This window comes from Pteropus vampyrus, unplaced genomic scaffold, assembly GCF_000151845.1.
Source record: "Pteropus vampyrus isolate Shadow unplaced genomic scaffold, Pvam_2.0 Scaffold29, whole genome shotgun sequence".
Classification (NCBI taxonomy): domain Eukaryota; kingdom Metazoa; phylum Chordata; class Mammalia; order Chiroptera; family Pteropodidae; genus Pteropus; species Pteropus vampyrus.
Genome location: NW_011888810.1, coordinates 2,540,519 through 2,555,391, shown reverse-complemented (window position 1 = coordinate 2,555,391; position 14,873 = coordinate 2,540,519). Strand labels below are relative to the sequence as shown.

At 40.7% G+C, this 14,873-nt stretch overlaps 1 protein-coding gene across 1 annotated transcript in view; it reads right to left on the bottom strand.

The window, feature by feature from the left end:
* The window catches only part of CDYL2 (chromodomain Y like 2), a gene marked incomplete at its 5' end in the record, with an annotated part of 169,327 nt that extends 154,493 nt beyond the window's left edge, over nt 1-14,834 (bottom strand). Inside the window, one exon of the mRNA XM_023528592.1 lies at nt 14,709-14,834. Within this exon, the coding sequence (XP_023384360.1) occupies nt 14,709-14,834 (126 nt within the window). The remainder of the gene's footprint in view (nt 1-14,708) is intronic.
* Between the last annotated feature and the right edge of the window lie 39 nt (nt 14,835-14,873).

Sequence of the window (14,873 nt, the reverse complement as noted above, 5' to 3'; positions counted from 1 at the left end):
CTGATAAATTACCATCAGTATTTTACAATTTATCATACAGATGGTGAAAAGCTAGTATTACACATCTCTTTCTGACTCCTTGTATTTCTCTAAGTATTGGCATAAATACTTCTACTCATCTGTACATATTATCTTAATTTTAGTAAAGATTAGTCATGTGTATGTTCTGCCAATATTTTTGTAAAAAGTTAGGTGAGCAGACCCATTCGATAGAGTCTGGGATTATTTGCCTCACCAATGGGAAGCCTAGCTGTTTTCAGCACAAATCCACATACGGCACCTGGCACCAAACTGTAAGTACAGTATATGGAAGTAAAGAAAGTTTCAAAAACACTATCCTGGCAATTCCAAACATGAACGGAAGCACAAACAAAAAGGAAAAAAGGCACATGAAAAAATGTACTGAGGCTCAGACATACGCTGAAAGGATGAAACTGACCGAGAAATGTTACCAACTGCCCCCAAAACCAGTCTTCTCCTGAATACTAAAGCCCGAGTAAAGGTCAACCAACACCAAGACCACAGAAATTGGTTCCTCCATGGTCATTAGTAGGTGGGTGGGGCCATCACTATTTCTGAAGCAGCAGGGCTTAAAACAGTGTTGACAAATATCTGCTCACACAAACTCAAAAGGAGGATTCTCCATCCCAATTAGCTCGTTTCACAGGCACCCCTTCACATACCAACACAGAGGCTGGCCTATGCAATCCCTCTCTTGAACAACTGGACATACAAAACTGTGTTTTTGTGCTATTAGCATGGAGAAGGAGGAAGATTTTCTTGTTTTTTTCTTTTTCTTAGTGCAATACTCACTGACCTATACCTAGAATTCTGTATAAAGCACAGGTATAAGGGAAGGAAAAGGCAAAAGTGCCATCTAGTAACAAAAGGAAGGAAGTTAAAAGGGAAACATGGGCATTTTATAACTTATCAAGAGATGAGTACCTTAGATGACCTAGTTTAAATCTTTGCTCTACCATCCAGTGGCTATGAGCCTCAGTTTCTGAACAAAATGGAGACAATATTAATATCCATCCCATAGGAAGGACTAAATCGAGATAATGCACGTGAAAAATTTAGATATTTGGTGTCTGGCACACAGTAAACACTCAATAAGTGCTATCATTACAGTTTATTATTATTATTATTATTATTATTATTATTATTATTATTTTATACAAGAATCATAGGAAGTTACACTTCAATAACTTCTTTACACATCATCTGGGATCAGAGATTAGATTTCTTCAAAAGATATACTGATTAATTAAGTCAAAAACTAAAAGGATTTGCATCAGCTTCTCCAAAAGTCAATAGCACAGACATTGCTACACAAGAGTGTGCAGTCGGGGATAATAAAACATAGAAGCACCTCGACGTATCAAACACTTTGCCATCTTTGCTATGTTTGATAATCAAGGTAAGAGAGCAATCTATGACTTTCTACATAGTACCAATATATACATCAATTCGGAGAGAAAATTAGGCCTGTAGTTTGAAGAAGGCCCATATGCTTTTGCATTCCTCCTCCTATTCACTACAAGACCCTTAACAAAGTCTGTTTCACGCTCTGTTTCTGTGACTACCATATTCTTCAAAGTAAATGTGGTTTTAGCTGGCACCACAGACAAGTAAACATAGCAATGTAAATATATCAAGACATGAAAATTTTTACACCTTCATTTTTTATCGCAACAGGTGCTTTGGATTCCATTACTTGATCTCTCAACTGTTCATAAATGAGTTTGGATTTCCAGAACAAGTTTAGATATCGAGTGCTCCCCATAATGTCAAGGTCTGTGATGTGTCAGTGGAGGGAGGTCCTGACCCCGCTGTTCATCGACAAGAGGATTAAACAAGACTCAAGGCTGTGCTGAGTCTCACTGGCCTCTTTTACTAGGTCTTGCATGAGAAAGCAATAATGACATCAAGATTTTCAAGGGAACGCTACAGAATAGTCCAGGAATATACTGCCTCTGTCTCGTGTATGATACACTCAGATTTTAGTGAAGGCAAAGAGCCAGTCTTAGCATTTCAAGCATTTGTATCCTTTCATAGAAAAAGAAGCCCACACTTTGGTTCACTTGTTGGAGATGTTAGTGAAGACTAAAAAGGTGACTTCAAAACTCCCATCCAACTCCAAGCTTTAGCAATTCTCTGAATACAAGACTGCATTAGGTTTATTGATAATACAAAGCTGGATGCTGTCAGTGAGTTTGGCTTATAAAAAATCAATGTCCACTGATTAATCCATCAATAAAGACATAGAAAATAGACTCAAGAGTTAATATGCCCTTAAAAAATCTGAAAGATTGGAAATGCCTTCAAGCTTCATACAGAACAGTTTGTAGAGATATCTGAGACGATTTCAACCTGAATGTATCCTTTCATTAAACACATTATTTTGAGTCTTGCACTGTGCTAAAGATGGAACAAGACAGAATCACTGTCCTCGCAAAACTTAACGATCTAGTGAGAGACTTAGAAAATAAGATAATAAATTACAACATATTTAAGTGAGAGCTATAACGAAAGAAGAACGGGGTTCTACAGGGGCCCAAAGAAAACCCTTCACAAGTCAGGGAAGTTTTGCCAAGAACAACATCAAAGCTGAGACCCAAAGGATGAGCAGAAATTAAGAAAGCAAAATTGTGGCAGAGGTTGATAGTGGAGAGTGACCCAGTCATTCTGAGGGTGTGAATAAAGGAGAACACATGGAGAGCACAAGGAACTGAGAGCCGGTCTCTCTGGAGAGACTATATGCTGGAAGCGAAGAACTGGTAGCAAGTGAGAAGGGGTCAAATCATAAACAGCTTATGCATCACTTAAAGGTATTTAATCAAGAGAGAGACATGATAAACCGGGAATTTTAAAAGATCCTGGTGAGTACGATATGGAGAAAAATTGGACTAGATGCTGAGACATCAGCTGAGACATGCTGGAGAAACCCAAACAATGGGAGTTGTATCCTGAATTAAAGTGGTAAGGATATCTATATAAAGAGAAAATGACAGATTCAAGAAATATGCAGGGTGCTGATTCAAGAGAACACACATGGCATCTGGGCGAAACCGAGGAGGCCACATTTCCAGCTAAAGAACAGGCGGATGGAGGTATGACTGAGCTAGGAACCCAGAAGGAAAAGTACATTTTACATAGGAGAATCCTAAGCTCAACTTTGGGTATTTTGAGTTTAACGGTTCAAATGCAGTTAAATGGATAGCTCTGGAGCTCAGGAGAAAAATCCAGACAAGTGTCAGAGACTCGGAAATCATCCAGTCACTGCAGCACAAGGAGAGGAGAACCCTGAGTTGAACTCATAAGAAGCCACAAAGTTTAAAGAACAGGCAGCAGAAGACAAGGACCCAGAGGCAACTGAGGAACAGGAGAACCAGTCAAGGAACATGTTTCAAGAATAAGGGGTGGGTCAGATGGATACAAGACTTATCAAGGGATCACTCTGTGGATCCCTTGGGATCCACATAAATGTCTAACCACTATGCTGTACACCAGAAATAAATACGATATTGCATGTCAACTGTAATTGAAAAATATTTTTTTTTAAATAAGGGGCAGGGACCCAACAGAAATGAAGCCTCTGAAATATGCCCCTGCAGGGGGTCCTGTGATACATGCAGTATGGGGCAACAAAGGAATCATAAACACAATGCTAACAGTCAGCCTGTCAGTATTCAAGACCCAGGCTGACCCAAGAAGCTGCCAACTGACAAATGTCTTCAAGGGAGGCACCGATAACTTAAAATATAACCAAGGTGACAGATGTGTGTTCTGGAGGATCCAGAGCAGAGACACTCATCGGTGAACAGCAAGAATTGATGGTGTACTGGATGATGTGATATTCCACCCAGGTCCCCTTTTCAGGGCCTATGAGCCCATCTCCTCAGCTTCTAAGAACATCTCTGCTGCTCAAGGCTCACAGATGTGTCCCTCAAAGGGAACTGCCTCTCTGCCACAGGGACCTGCCCTGCCCAAGAACACACTCCCTCCCTTGGGCTCCCTACCAGCAATGACTGGCTGATGCAGGGATGGAAGGGCCCAGTTCACTTGCCTCGGTCTAGGACATTTCTGAAGGACCATCCCAGCTTCAGAGCTGGGATCAGTTGAGACCTCGCTTGTAACCTCACTGCAGGTCAGCTTCACCATCTGTCCAATCCCACCTTCCTCACTTCCTTACAGGTTTATCTCCCAAAAGCATTCTGCAGTAAACCCTCTGGATGCAATTCTCCATTTCAGAGCCCGTTTCTAGGCTGCCCGCCCTCAACTGGATGGTATACATCGAACTGGGCCAAGCCACAGAGGCCAGAGTAAAGAGGCAGGCCTGCCGATGGCACTGCCAGTGGGAAACCATGCGGCAATCTTTGTGTGTCAATGTGAAAGGGGCTCGGTCACCCACAGGACTTCACAGAAGTTGGCTACTCTCAATCTAGTCATCACCCATAAAGAGGGACAATGGCTTGAGTGTTTCAATTCACTTGAAGGGACTTCTGTTACCTAATATATCTATATAAGATCTGGTAGGAGGCAAAATGAAAACCTGAATTTCAAGGACAACTGAAGGAATCTTCTTAGAAAAGGGACAGTAACACCAAGCAGAAGATTGGTTGGAACGTTTTAATGGTTCACTCAACAAATATTTATTGAAAGGCTACTACTGTGTCTGTCTGTATTATTCATGATGGTATTCCCAAGTGAATACCATCATCTCTGACACCGTCTCTGACCTCACAGAGCTTAGATTCTACCAGAAAATGCTAGAACTCTGCAATGGAAGCCTTTCTCCAATCAAAATGTTTCCTGGAAATATAACACATAAAACCAGATGCATGTGATAATTTCTTAGTGTGGATATCTTTTGTAAGTTTAATTTATGGCACTCTTATCACTGAGTTAAGTCATCAGTGTAGTAAAACCTATTTTGATTAATAGCAAAGTTTTTAAATGAGGTCTGAAGATATTAGCTGTCTTCCTAAAACAGCCTCGGTAATTTATATCTGCATTTGGTTTGTTTGCAAATAAGAAAACCATCTTTGATTTTCCATGAAAAGTGGCTGTAAGCGGTATTAAGTTTGGTTTGGTTGGATCATCTTGTCTTGCAACCTCAGGGTATTCGTCAACCTAATCGATCCTGAAGTCTGAAAGAAGAGATGAAGGAAATGTCTGTTTTGTGGATGAACCACTAACATGTGACAACTGCTCACTTTCCTTCTCTTAAATTTAAAAGTCAGGAGAAAAAGGCCTAGAACTCCCAATAAATCCCAACACTACCTTTTATACCATATAAAGTGTTAGACATTCAGTTATCACACACTGAGTATTAAACCACATCTAGAACATTCACCAACCACCACCCCCTGAACCTTGAGTGGTATTTAATTAGAGTGAGGTACATTGTGCTATAAAGCGTTTTCTTGTACAATTTTATATGAAGAGACAAGAACAGGCTTGAATTGTTTAAGCATACTGCAGACCTACAATGCTGCTAAAACAATGCACACACTGGAAGTTCAAATATATTCTCAGAGAAGGCAGGAAAAGCTGTATTCTAAGGTCTGCTCACCAAAGAAAGAGTTGACCCGTCTGCCCTTTTTAATATACTGAACACGCCAATGTGTTAAAAATGTGGTATATAACCATAGGTAAGTGTTACGTTTTTAATGATCACGTTCTGAACAACAGTTTAAAAGACCTTCATGGCTGCAGCCCCAGCACCTAGTATAGTTCTAGGCACAGAGTTAACTGCAATAAATTTTGATTGATGGGTAACAGAATAAATGATTATTTTTAAATAAAATCAAATCCAGCATCTGTATAAGACCGATGGTTTGTTAGTAAGACCCCTTGAGATATAATTTTTAAAACACTGGATTAGAAGACAAAGAATGAAAACCAAAGAGGAAAATGCCCTCATCGAGATGTGAGAATGGGGTGGTGACCCTCAGGAGGGACTTCCTGGCATGGCAGAGTGTGGCCCAGAGCCCCAGCCCCATGGATGTGTCCCTAAAGTCTCCATGCTGACACTTCTCTAAGTTGTTTATAAAGCAGTATGGTGATGGATGGACACTGGGGGTTTCTGGGAAGGACGGGATGACTGGAATCAAGAGGGACTAATTGAGAGCAGCGCCCTTTACAGTAACAGAAAGCAGGACATAAAATGACAAACTAATGGCCCTCCAAGGCTTCTCAGGAGCTTGTTGCTTTATAAGGTGAACTGGTCGGCCTTTCACGGGAGTGATGTGGCCTTTAGAAGCAGCAACCTCTATCCACTGGCCATGGCTAACTGGGCAATGTCAGAAGGAGACAAATGAGCTGGAAGAAGGGACAAGAAGGGGTGGATCAGGACCCAGAGGAGCTACTTTTCATCATTCAGTCAACTACCAGCGTGGAAGACTGACTCAAAGCAGGGTGAATTTCACACCCAGGAGAGGCGCGCCCTTGAGGTCCAGCCTATACCTGCCACCCCAGCATGGCTTCATTGGAACACCTCCAGTGTGACACCAAGGCCTGGCAGGGTTCTTCGAGCTCTAAGTTTGCCCCTCTTCTCACATGCATACCAACAAGCTGATAACAGCTATTAACAAGTAAGGTATTTATTGAAGTAACAGACTCAATCAGAAGGAGAGTTTTCAAAAATAGAAGAGAGCTCATTTTACACCAAAGGCCACCAAGGTTCAAAAGAATTAAAAGAATTGTCTGGCCACACAGTGTGATTAAATGGAGTATGGACGAGAACCCTGTTTCAATCCGGATTCCCCCACAGAAGCAGAACCACTAGAATATATGTACGTTAAGTAATTTATTGCAAGGTACTGGCCTACATGGTTATGGGGCTATTTAGGCAAGTCCGAAGGTCAAAGGGCAGGCAGTTAGGAAGGGCAAGCTGAACTCCTCCAGGCTCAACCTGCTGTCCACAGATGGAGTTTCTTCTTCAGAGAAGCCTCAGTTCTATTTTTACAGCCTTTCGACTGTTTCAGTCAGACCCACCAGGATTATCTAGAATAATCTATCTACCTTACTTAAAGTCAACTGATTATGGACTTTAACCACATCTACACAATACCTTTACGGCACCTGGATTAGTGTTTGATTGAATAGCTGGGGACTGGAGCCAGACAAATTGAAACATAAAACTGACCATCACGTTCATTCATCAGTAGCTCCGCAGTGTTCTGGCCACCCTACCTCTTCCAGAGGAACCCTGGTGTGGCAAAACCTTAACGAAGAACTTTATCTCCTTGTCCTCAACTGAGCAAGATATTTTCCTTGAACAACTTTTATTTAGAAAGGTTCTGTATGATTACATTATACATATTCTACTTTTATTCTCTGGCTAAAATCACTGAAGACGCTGAACCTCACTGTCATAGGTCAGCAAGAGGAGGATTTGTAAGGTTTGTGGGAAATCAATTCTAAGAATGTAGATCCAATAATCCAAAATCTATACAATATTTTATTATCCAAGTCATCCAAAGTAGCAGAGCGTGTGTAGAACTAGGAGAATAGAGATGGCTGATCCTTTCCCCACCCCACCCCTGGATATTGCATTCACTCTTTCCTCGCTATCATTCTCAAGATTTTTAAGTGTCACCCACATAAGAAGTCTCTACATCCATATTCCCCACATCTCCCACTCATCATCGCACTGCAATCAAGCCCTCCCCCACCACCAACACACTCCACATGGAATAGATGCTCCTCCAGGTTACCAATGACTTACTGGGTATTAAATCCAAAGGACACTAGTTATTGACCATGCCTTCTTTCTTGAAATGCAATTTTCCACTGCCTTCCATAACAGCACAGCCTCTTGTATTTCCTTCTACCTCTCTTGTCAGTCTTTGTAAATCTGATCGTTCTCTTCTTCCATCCCTTAAATGTCCATTTTCTCCAATACTCCATCATTGGACCCTCCTCACGCTTACACACCATCCTTTGGCTTTAATTATAATCTCTACGCAAATAATTCCCAATCTCTATCTCCATGCCAAATATTGCTTGTGGGCTTCAGACTCATATGACCTACCAATATGGACATCTATACCCGGATGCCCCACAAACACTCTGAACTCACTGTCCTTTCCACTGCCCCCACTGCCATTAATTAATGTCTCTTCCTGGGTTCTCTATCTTCATGACTGGTCAGAATTTCTAGTGCTTGACATATATTTGGTGTTCTATTAATGTGAAATAAACCTAGTGGACTGAAATAGAAACCAAGAAGTTATCCCTCAACTCCTGCCTTTCTCTCTATCTTTAAATACTGTCAGTCGGGTTTTATTTGAAGGAGTGAAAGGAGGGTGCAGCTGAAATCACATTTTCCAGCTTCCTTTGCAGCTAGATGTAACCACATAATTACATTCAGGCCATTGAGCCAGGAGCAGGATTGCATGGAATGCCCAGACAGCTGTTTAAAGAAGATGACTCAATTTTTGCCCTTCTCTCCTTGTTGTTCCTTCTTTTCTCTCATGAAAAAGATGACTAGGCTCTAAGGGCACCTTGGACCAAGCAGTGACCTTGAGGACAGAAGCCAAAGCTGAAGATGAAAGAGAAAGAAGGAGCCTGGTACCCTGAGAACTTGATAGAGAATCATACCAACCTTGGACTGCTTAACTCCAATCTTATTTCATGTCAGATAATAAACCTTAAAATATACAGTTTAAGCCACTGGATATTTTCTATTACATGAAGCCAAGTACAATCCTGACTGGTATAACAAATTGTGTTCATTCTTTTTAAATCTTTCGATTCTACCCAAGTCTCTCCACCTCCACCACTACTCCCTTAGTTCGAGCCACCAACATTGATTGTTTCAATTACTGAAAAGGTCACCCTGCTTCTAGTCTTCCTCCAATCTAATTCACTGTCCATTTCTGAAGGGTGATTTGACATTATCAATAGAGTTAAAAATGTTAACATTCTTCAAGCTAGTAATTACACTTCTCAGAATTTGTCCTGAGGAAATTAATAAGATATGCATACAAATAATTATATTCATAGAGGTTAGAAACAGCAATATTTATAATGGTTTACAAATGGAAATAATCCAACGACAGGGGGTTATAGACCAAATGGTGTGCCTATTCAAATGAAAATTAACCTGCCATCAAAAATCATGATATAGAATAATATTTTAGATTACGAGAAAATGTTCACTATTCATTTACATATGGGAAAAAATTAGTTATAAAACAGTAATGTACCCTATGTTCCAAATTGGTTTTTTAAATTACATAAATGTGTACAGAAAACAATTTCACTCTTACTTTTGTATCTATACCAAAAAAGCTAACATTTTAATTAATTCAGAAAACACTTTAATATTTACTGAACATCAAGAATATGCTAAATGTATAATAACAGTTATCTTACGTATTATCATTTTTTTCTGTATGCTTGTATTTCTTTAAGCTGCAACAATTAACACATTGCTTTCAAAAACAGAAAATAAATATTCTCAATAAATATTGCAATCTGATCATGCTCATTTCTTAAACTCAATAGCCATCATCTCCCTGGGAAGCCTTCTCTCATTCCCCAAAGGCCAGATCCACCCCCATTCTTGAAATTTCCATCTTCCTTTGTACTAACACTTTTCCCACTGTATTGTAAACTGCCTGTTTTCTTAACTACATCTCCAACTAGACCATAGGCAAACTGAGAGTACAATGTCAGAATTTCTCTAGTGCTTGACATATATTTGGTGTTCTATTAATGTGAAATAAACAATGATTGTGCTATGAATTCAGCCATATCTATACCTCTCTTAACCATGCAAGAGATGCAGAATGACACATATTTTTGGAACCTAAATGAATGTCTCAAACACTTAAGATCTTTGATAATTACAATGCCTGAACCATTCCTCAGCAATTGGTCAGGCTGTAAGGAGCTATACAAACTCCTTCCAAGGACAGTGTAAGCCTCTGAAGGAATGATCTTATGCAATGGGGAATAACTTGACATAAAAGTCTAGTTGAAAATAAGCTGATGTCTACCTAGAGGGAATAATTTAAAATAACTTTCAAAAGATGGAAGGTTCATATATACGTTCAATTTTCATCAGGTGCCTATTATGTGCCAAAGAATGGCTCCAACTCAACCGATATATTTTCTTTGAAGATATTTGCCTCTTCAATAACTGGTAAAGAGATTCAAGCAGTTACATCACTGACCTGTCTGTTCCGCTACTTACTACACGTGTTTCTTTGACAGGAACTACCTCAGACATGATAGGTGATTAGGGGAATGACGTCAGCATAACAAGTAAGTTGTGTTCATTCTTATGTGATTTTTCCTAGTTTGTTGATATTTCAAAGCAATCATAGGAAAGCACTCTCACAAGGGAAAAAAAAACTTAACAATGTATGAAGACCTTAGAACAAAGCTGGAAATACTCTCAAGTGCCTTCTTTTAACCTGAATAGTGGCCGATGACGGCTTTAAGAACCACTGTGCTTTCCACTATGTTAAACCTGCCTGGCGAAGCTGCAAGCTATCTATATAAGGAACCTATGAATATATTATGGGTGATTGCTTTGTAAGGTATATAAATGTCTAATCACTATGTTGTATACCTGAAATTAATATAGTATTGTATGTCAACTGTAACTGAAAAATAAAAAAATTTTTTAAAGAAGCTATGAAAACATTTCTCCTTATATGGATGAATGAAGAAGGCTACACCTTGGGCCAGATTTAATTTTGATGACAATGGTCTCTGTTAGAAGCAAATGCCTTCTGCAATCTACAGAGAGAAGAAGGAAGTACAAGCCCAATTTGAAACTGTAAAGAGTAGACTGACCTGTTAGGGCAAACACCAGCCAGGTGGAGATTTAAACGCACTGTATTTTTATTAGATTTGTTTTGTTTTTGATTCTAGTTACAAAGTTCCATAGGTTTTCAGTGGTTTGCCTCGATCCTGTTTTTTGCATAAGCTGTTATTTTTTATTGCATGATTTTGCAGAACACAAGATGCACATACAGCACTATAATAGAAATGCCTGTTTTCATCACAATAGCAGAGTTTTCCATTGTTAACTAAAGTAAATTTCTTTCAACAAAACTAAAATTATTGTATTATTATTATTGTTGTTATTTTATTTGGAATGAAATAAAAACAGTATTTTCATATATATACACAATACACACACACACATAATCACACACACATATATATTAAATAGATACGGATGCATGCACCAATCCAAAAAAAAAGCCATATGGCACATTTCACCCTTTTAAAATAGAATTTGGAAAGTATACATTAACTGAATGTTGACAAACACACAAAGGACTATCATGTCAATTCCATCTTGATAAATGTCAACTTGGCCACTGCTGACTTTCTCTATAGACATAGAGCAAGACACAGAGCATTCTTTTTGAACATTTGTGTCAACGAAGTGGAGGAGATCTCTACGATGTCAGCTAATTACAAGGGAGGAAGTGTAAACTAGCACCCAGCAGGCTCAGGGAAAGTCGCATGGTTGAAGCTTAGATGAATAATGAACAACAGTATGGAATTCTGGAAAGGGACTCACTTCCTTCCAGAGGGAACTGAGAGCCACCCCTACACATGGTGTTAGCACCATTGAGAGATCATGAGTTAGGGACGAAAAAAGAACAGAGGGTAGTACTCAACACAAGGATAACAAAAGTCACCCAGTGTGCTTTACAGATACTTAATTCAGTCTTCTATTCACAGATTCAGTCAACGAGTACTTGGATGTGCAAGAAGCTAGGGACACAAGAGATACACAAGAGAATTTAGATCCTCATTCCACTGATTGTGTCTTCCTGGCACCAAACATCTTAGCAAATGATTGATCAGAATCCTGGGGTTGCAAACTCAAATGCCTACGGAAGCCAAATAAGTAGTGTAAGAATGAAGCAGAATGGGTACACAGTGATAGGGAGTCCACTGACAAACTAGAGATCAAATGCTCCATTTAAAGGGACTCAAGTCCATTTTTCTTATCTACCTTTAAAGTAAGATAAAATACACAGATAACCCAGACCTGGCTCATAGACTGCCACTTTATGACCCTTACATCTGGCAGAATGTAGACCAGAGCATCTGGATACGGAATTTTATTTTGTATCCAGATACCTGTCTCTAAGAAGATCAACCCATATTTGAGATCATTTTCTCATAGGTAATGGCTATAACATACCAAAGGATGAGAACTCTGTTGTAGGAGAAACAAAGTAGAACCATTTATCAAGATCCAAAATTTTAGAAACTGAGCTTGATTCCGTATATTTTCATTATGATTGAAGAGTACCATTACATAAACAAACTTTTCATTTTCTGGTGTTGTTATAATCACACCTATTTCTAAAAACTACTACTTGGGGAATATTTACTCTTTACGATTTAATTGTCTGAAATATCAAAGAGAAGATAAAGAATCTCTATAATCCAAATCACATCTTCACCAGAATGGGTTGAGAATAATGTCGTTAGACACACAGGTGAAAATGTCAGTTACAAGTGCAATAGTTTTTAGCCTACTCAAAATGTGGTTTCTTGGTTAGAGGTTACAAGAAGCCATTTTATATACACTCAAATATAATAACTAATGTAATACCAATATTGAGAATTAGATCATTTTTTTTTTCTTTCAAAGTCAATCGATGTACTAGGTATTCCAAGTATTGTCCTTAAATCAACGTCTTATTTTTTACATACACGACTTTACAGTTAAAACTATATATGCTAATGTACAATTAGAACTTCCTAATTGTTTTTAAAGCTAAATTTGGACAATTTAAATTCTTCAGTATATGTTACACATTGTAGACACAAGCTATAAAAATGGTGACATTGGTTATATTCTCGTAATGCAATTCAGCCCTTTAAGTAATGACTATGCGAATAATCAGCCATGGGAAAATTATTTTACTTCTAGTACAATTATCTACTATCACAGAAGTAATTATTATTGTCCTGTTTATTGAACTTCGATAAGAACTCTTGAGGTGCTAAGAAAGTTCTAAGGCCAGTGTGAAAATCCCCCTCTTAAAAGACTGATCTGGCAACTACAATTACCAGTCTTAAGGAAGGCAGTTTCAGATGATCATTAAACAAGAAATTATCCCCTGAAGGTTCATAGGTTCCAAACTTCAAATGGAGAAACACTAACAGCCCCTAATGCATCCTCTCAAAGCCTTCATGACGCAACTTTTCACTAGGCAAAGTCAGTAGCTCTAAAATGACTCAATATCAATGAGTAGAAAAATCTATGCTCCCAATGAGATGAGCTTTGTCCCCAAATAATATCTACTTTGGCCAATGCCCTAATAGTGCTAGTTATACTTCAGAAACCTCAATCAAACCTCTCATTTTACTGTGCTTCAACTTTTGATTTAAGAAACTGCTCTGCCATCTTGAAACAGACCAAAGGGCTTCTTGGGTGGCCCACTGGTCACAATCCGTCAGAGTTCTTAGCCATGTTTTCATCCAACTTCATCTTCCGTAGGGATTAGCAGAGGGATGAGGAAGGCGGTAGGGTAGAGATCAACTTGCATCACTCTTTCGAGGAGTGCTAAGATCACATATACATTCCACATGGGCCCACTGGCTAGTGGTCCATGACTGGGCCTCATTTCGTCCAGAATCATCTAAAAGGCCATGGTTACACAGGAAGCAGAGATGCTAACTTGCGTGTTCTCCATTCTTCTCTCATACCAGCCAGAAAATCCACCATCTGAAAAAGCTTCAACTGCCCAAAGGGACCAGAGGAAAAAGCTCATAGTGGGTGAATCACTCCCAAAGTCTCTTACCAAGAATCTACCCTTTCAGTGCTCATCTCAATTCTGCCAAAAGCCTTGAGAACCAGGGACAGCATTAACAGATATGTCTTCAGGAAGTCTAGGTCCCAGCTGACCGATGACGCTGGTTTCTTGGAGGATCAGCAGGCCTTCTGGTTGAAGATGGTTGGTCTCTTGGCTTCCTTATCCTGAATCTTCTCTTGGGGACTAACACCTCTTTGGGGGCATTCACTCCAGGGAGTTGGGATTGTTTCTTGTTTTGTCCACTTGGGGGGGAATCCAACCGCAGGAACAGTTGTGTCAAGAGCTAGCTAAAACCGATCTCCCCAGAGACCACGGCTCTTTCTCCATTGTTTCCAAGATGCCAGGCTAATATCTTCCTTGACCACTTTTGAGACACTTTCAAAGTATCGATTGCCGGCCACTACCTGTGTGAACCTGGAGACAGGTATCCACTGAGGGTGACACAGTGTGTTGGAAGCAGGGCTCACATCACATATCCTCCAGCAATGTGTTACCACCCACCTCCGACTTCCATGTTCTCTTCCTTCCACCGAGGGCCCTCTGCAGCGCCCCCTTTCGTCCCCGGTAAGAACGACACTCGCAAGGACCGCCCCCACGCCCCGGCCTGGAGGGCTTCCGAGCCCGTGACGGGGGCAGCAGGTGGGGGGAGGGGGGCGGTGGCCTGGTAGCCCCTGGGAGCGGTTTGACGGGTGTCTCCCGAACCCGCATTCTGCCGCCCCCCCTGAAGCCCCCCCCACACAGGACCCCGCCCGGGACCGGGCTCCACTCCCATCTCCCGCCCCGCTTCTCTCCCGCGCCCCCGGCCCAGCCCGTACCGCGCACCCCCCGCCCCGCACCCCTGCCGGCCGCCGCGCGGCCCCCCGCATTCCCCGCACGTCCGGCGCCGACTTTTACCTGTACTTTCTGCACTCGAGGCGGCTCGTCGGGCGACAAACACCTCCCCGGGACCGCTACCTCCCCCGCCCCGGCTCCGCCCGGCTTCCTCCTTCCCCTCCAAGGCCGCAAAGTAGATGGAGTAAGAGTGTGTGTGCGAGAGAAAGAGAAAGAGGGAGCGGGCGC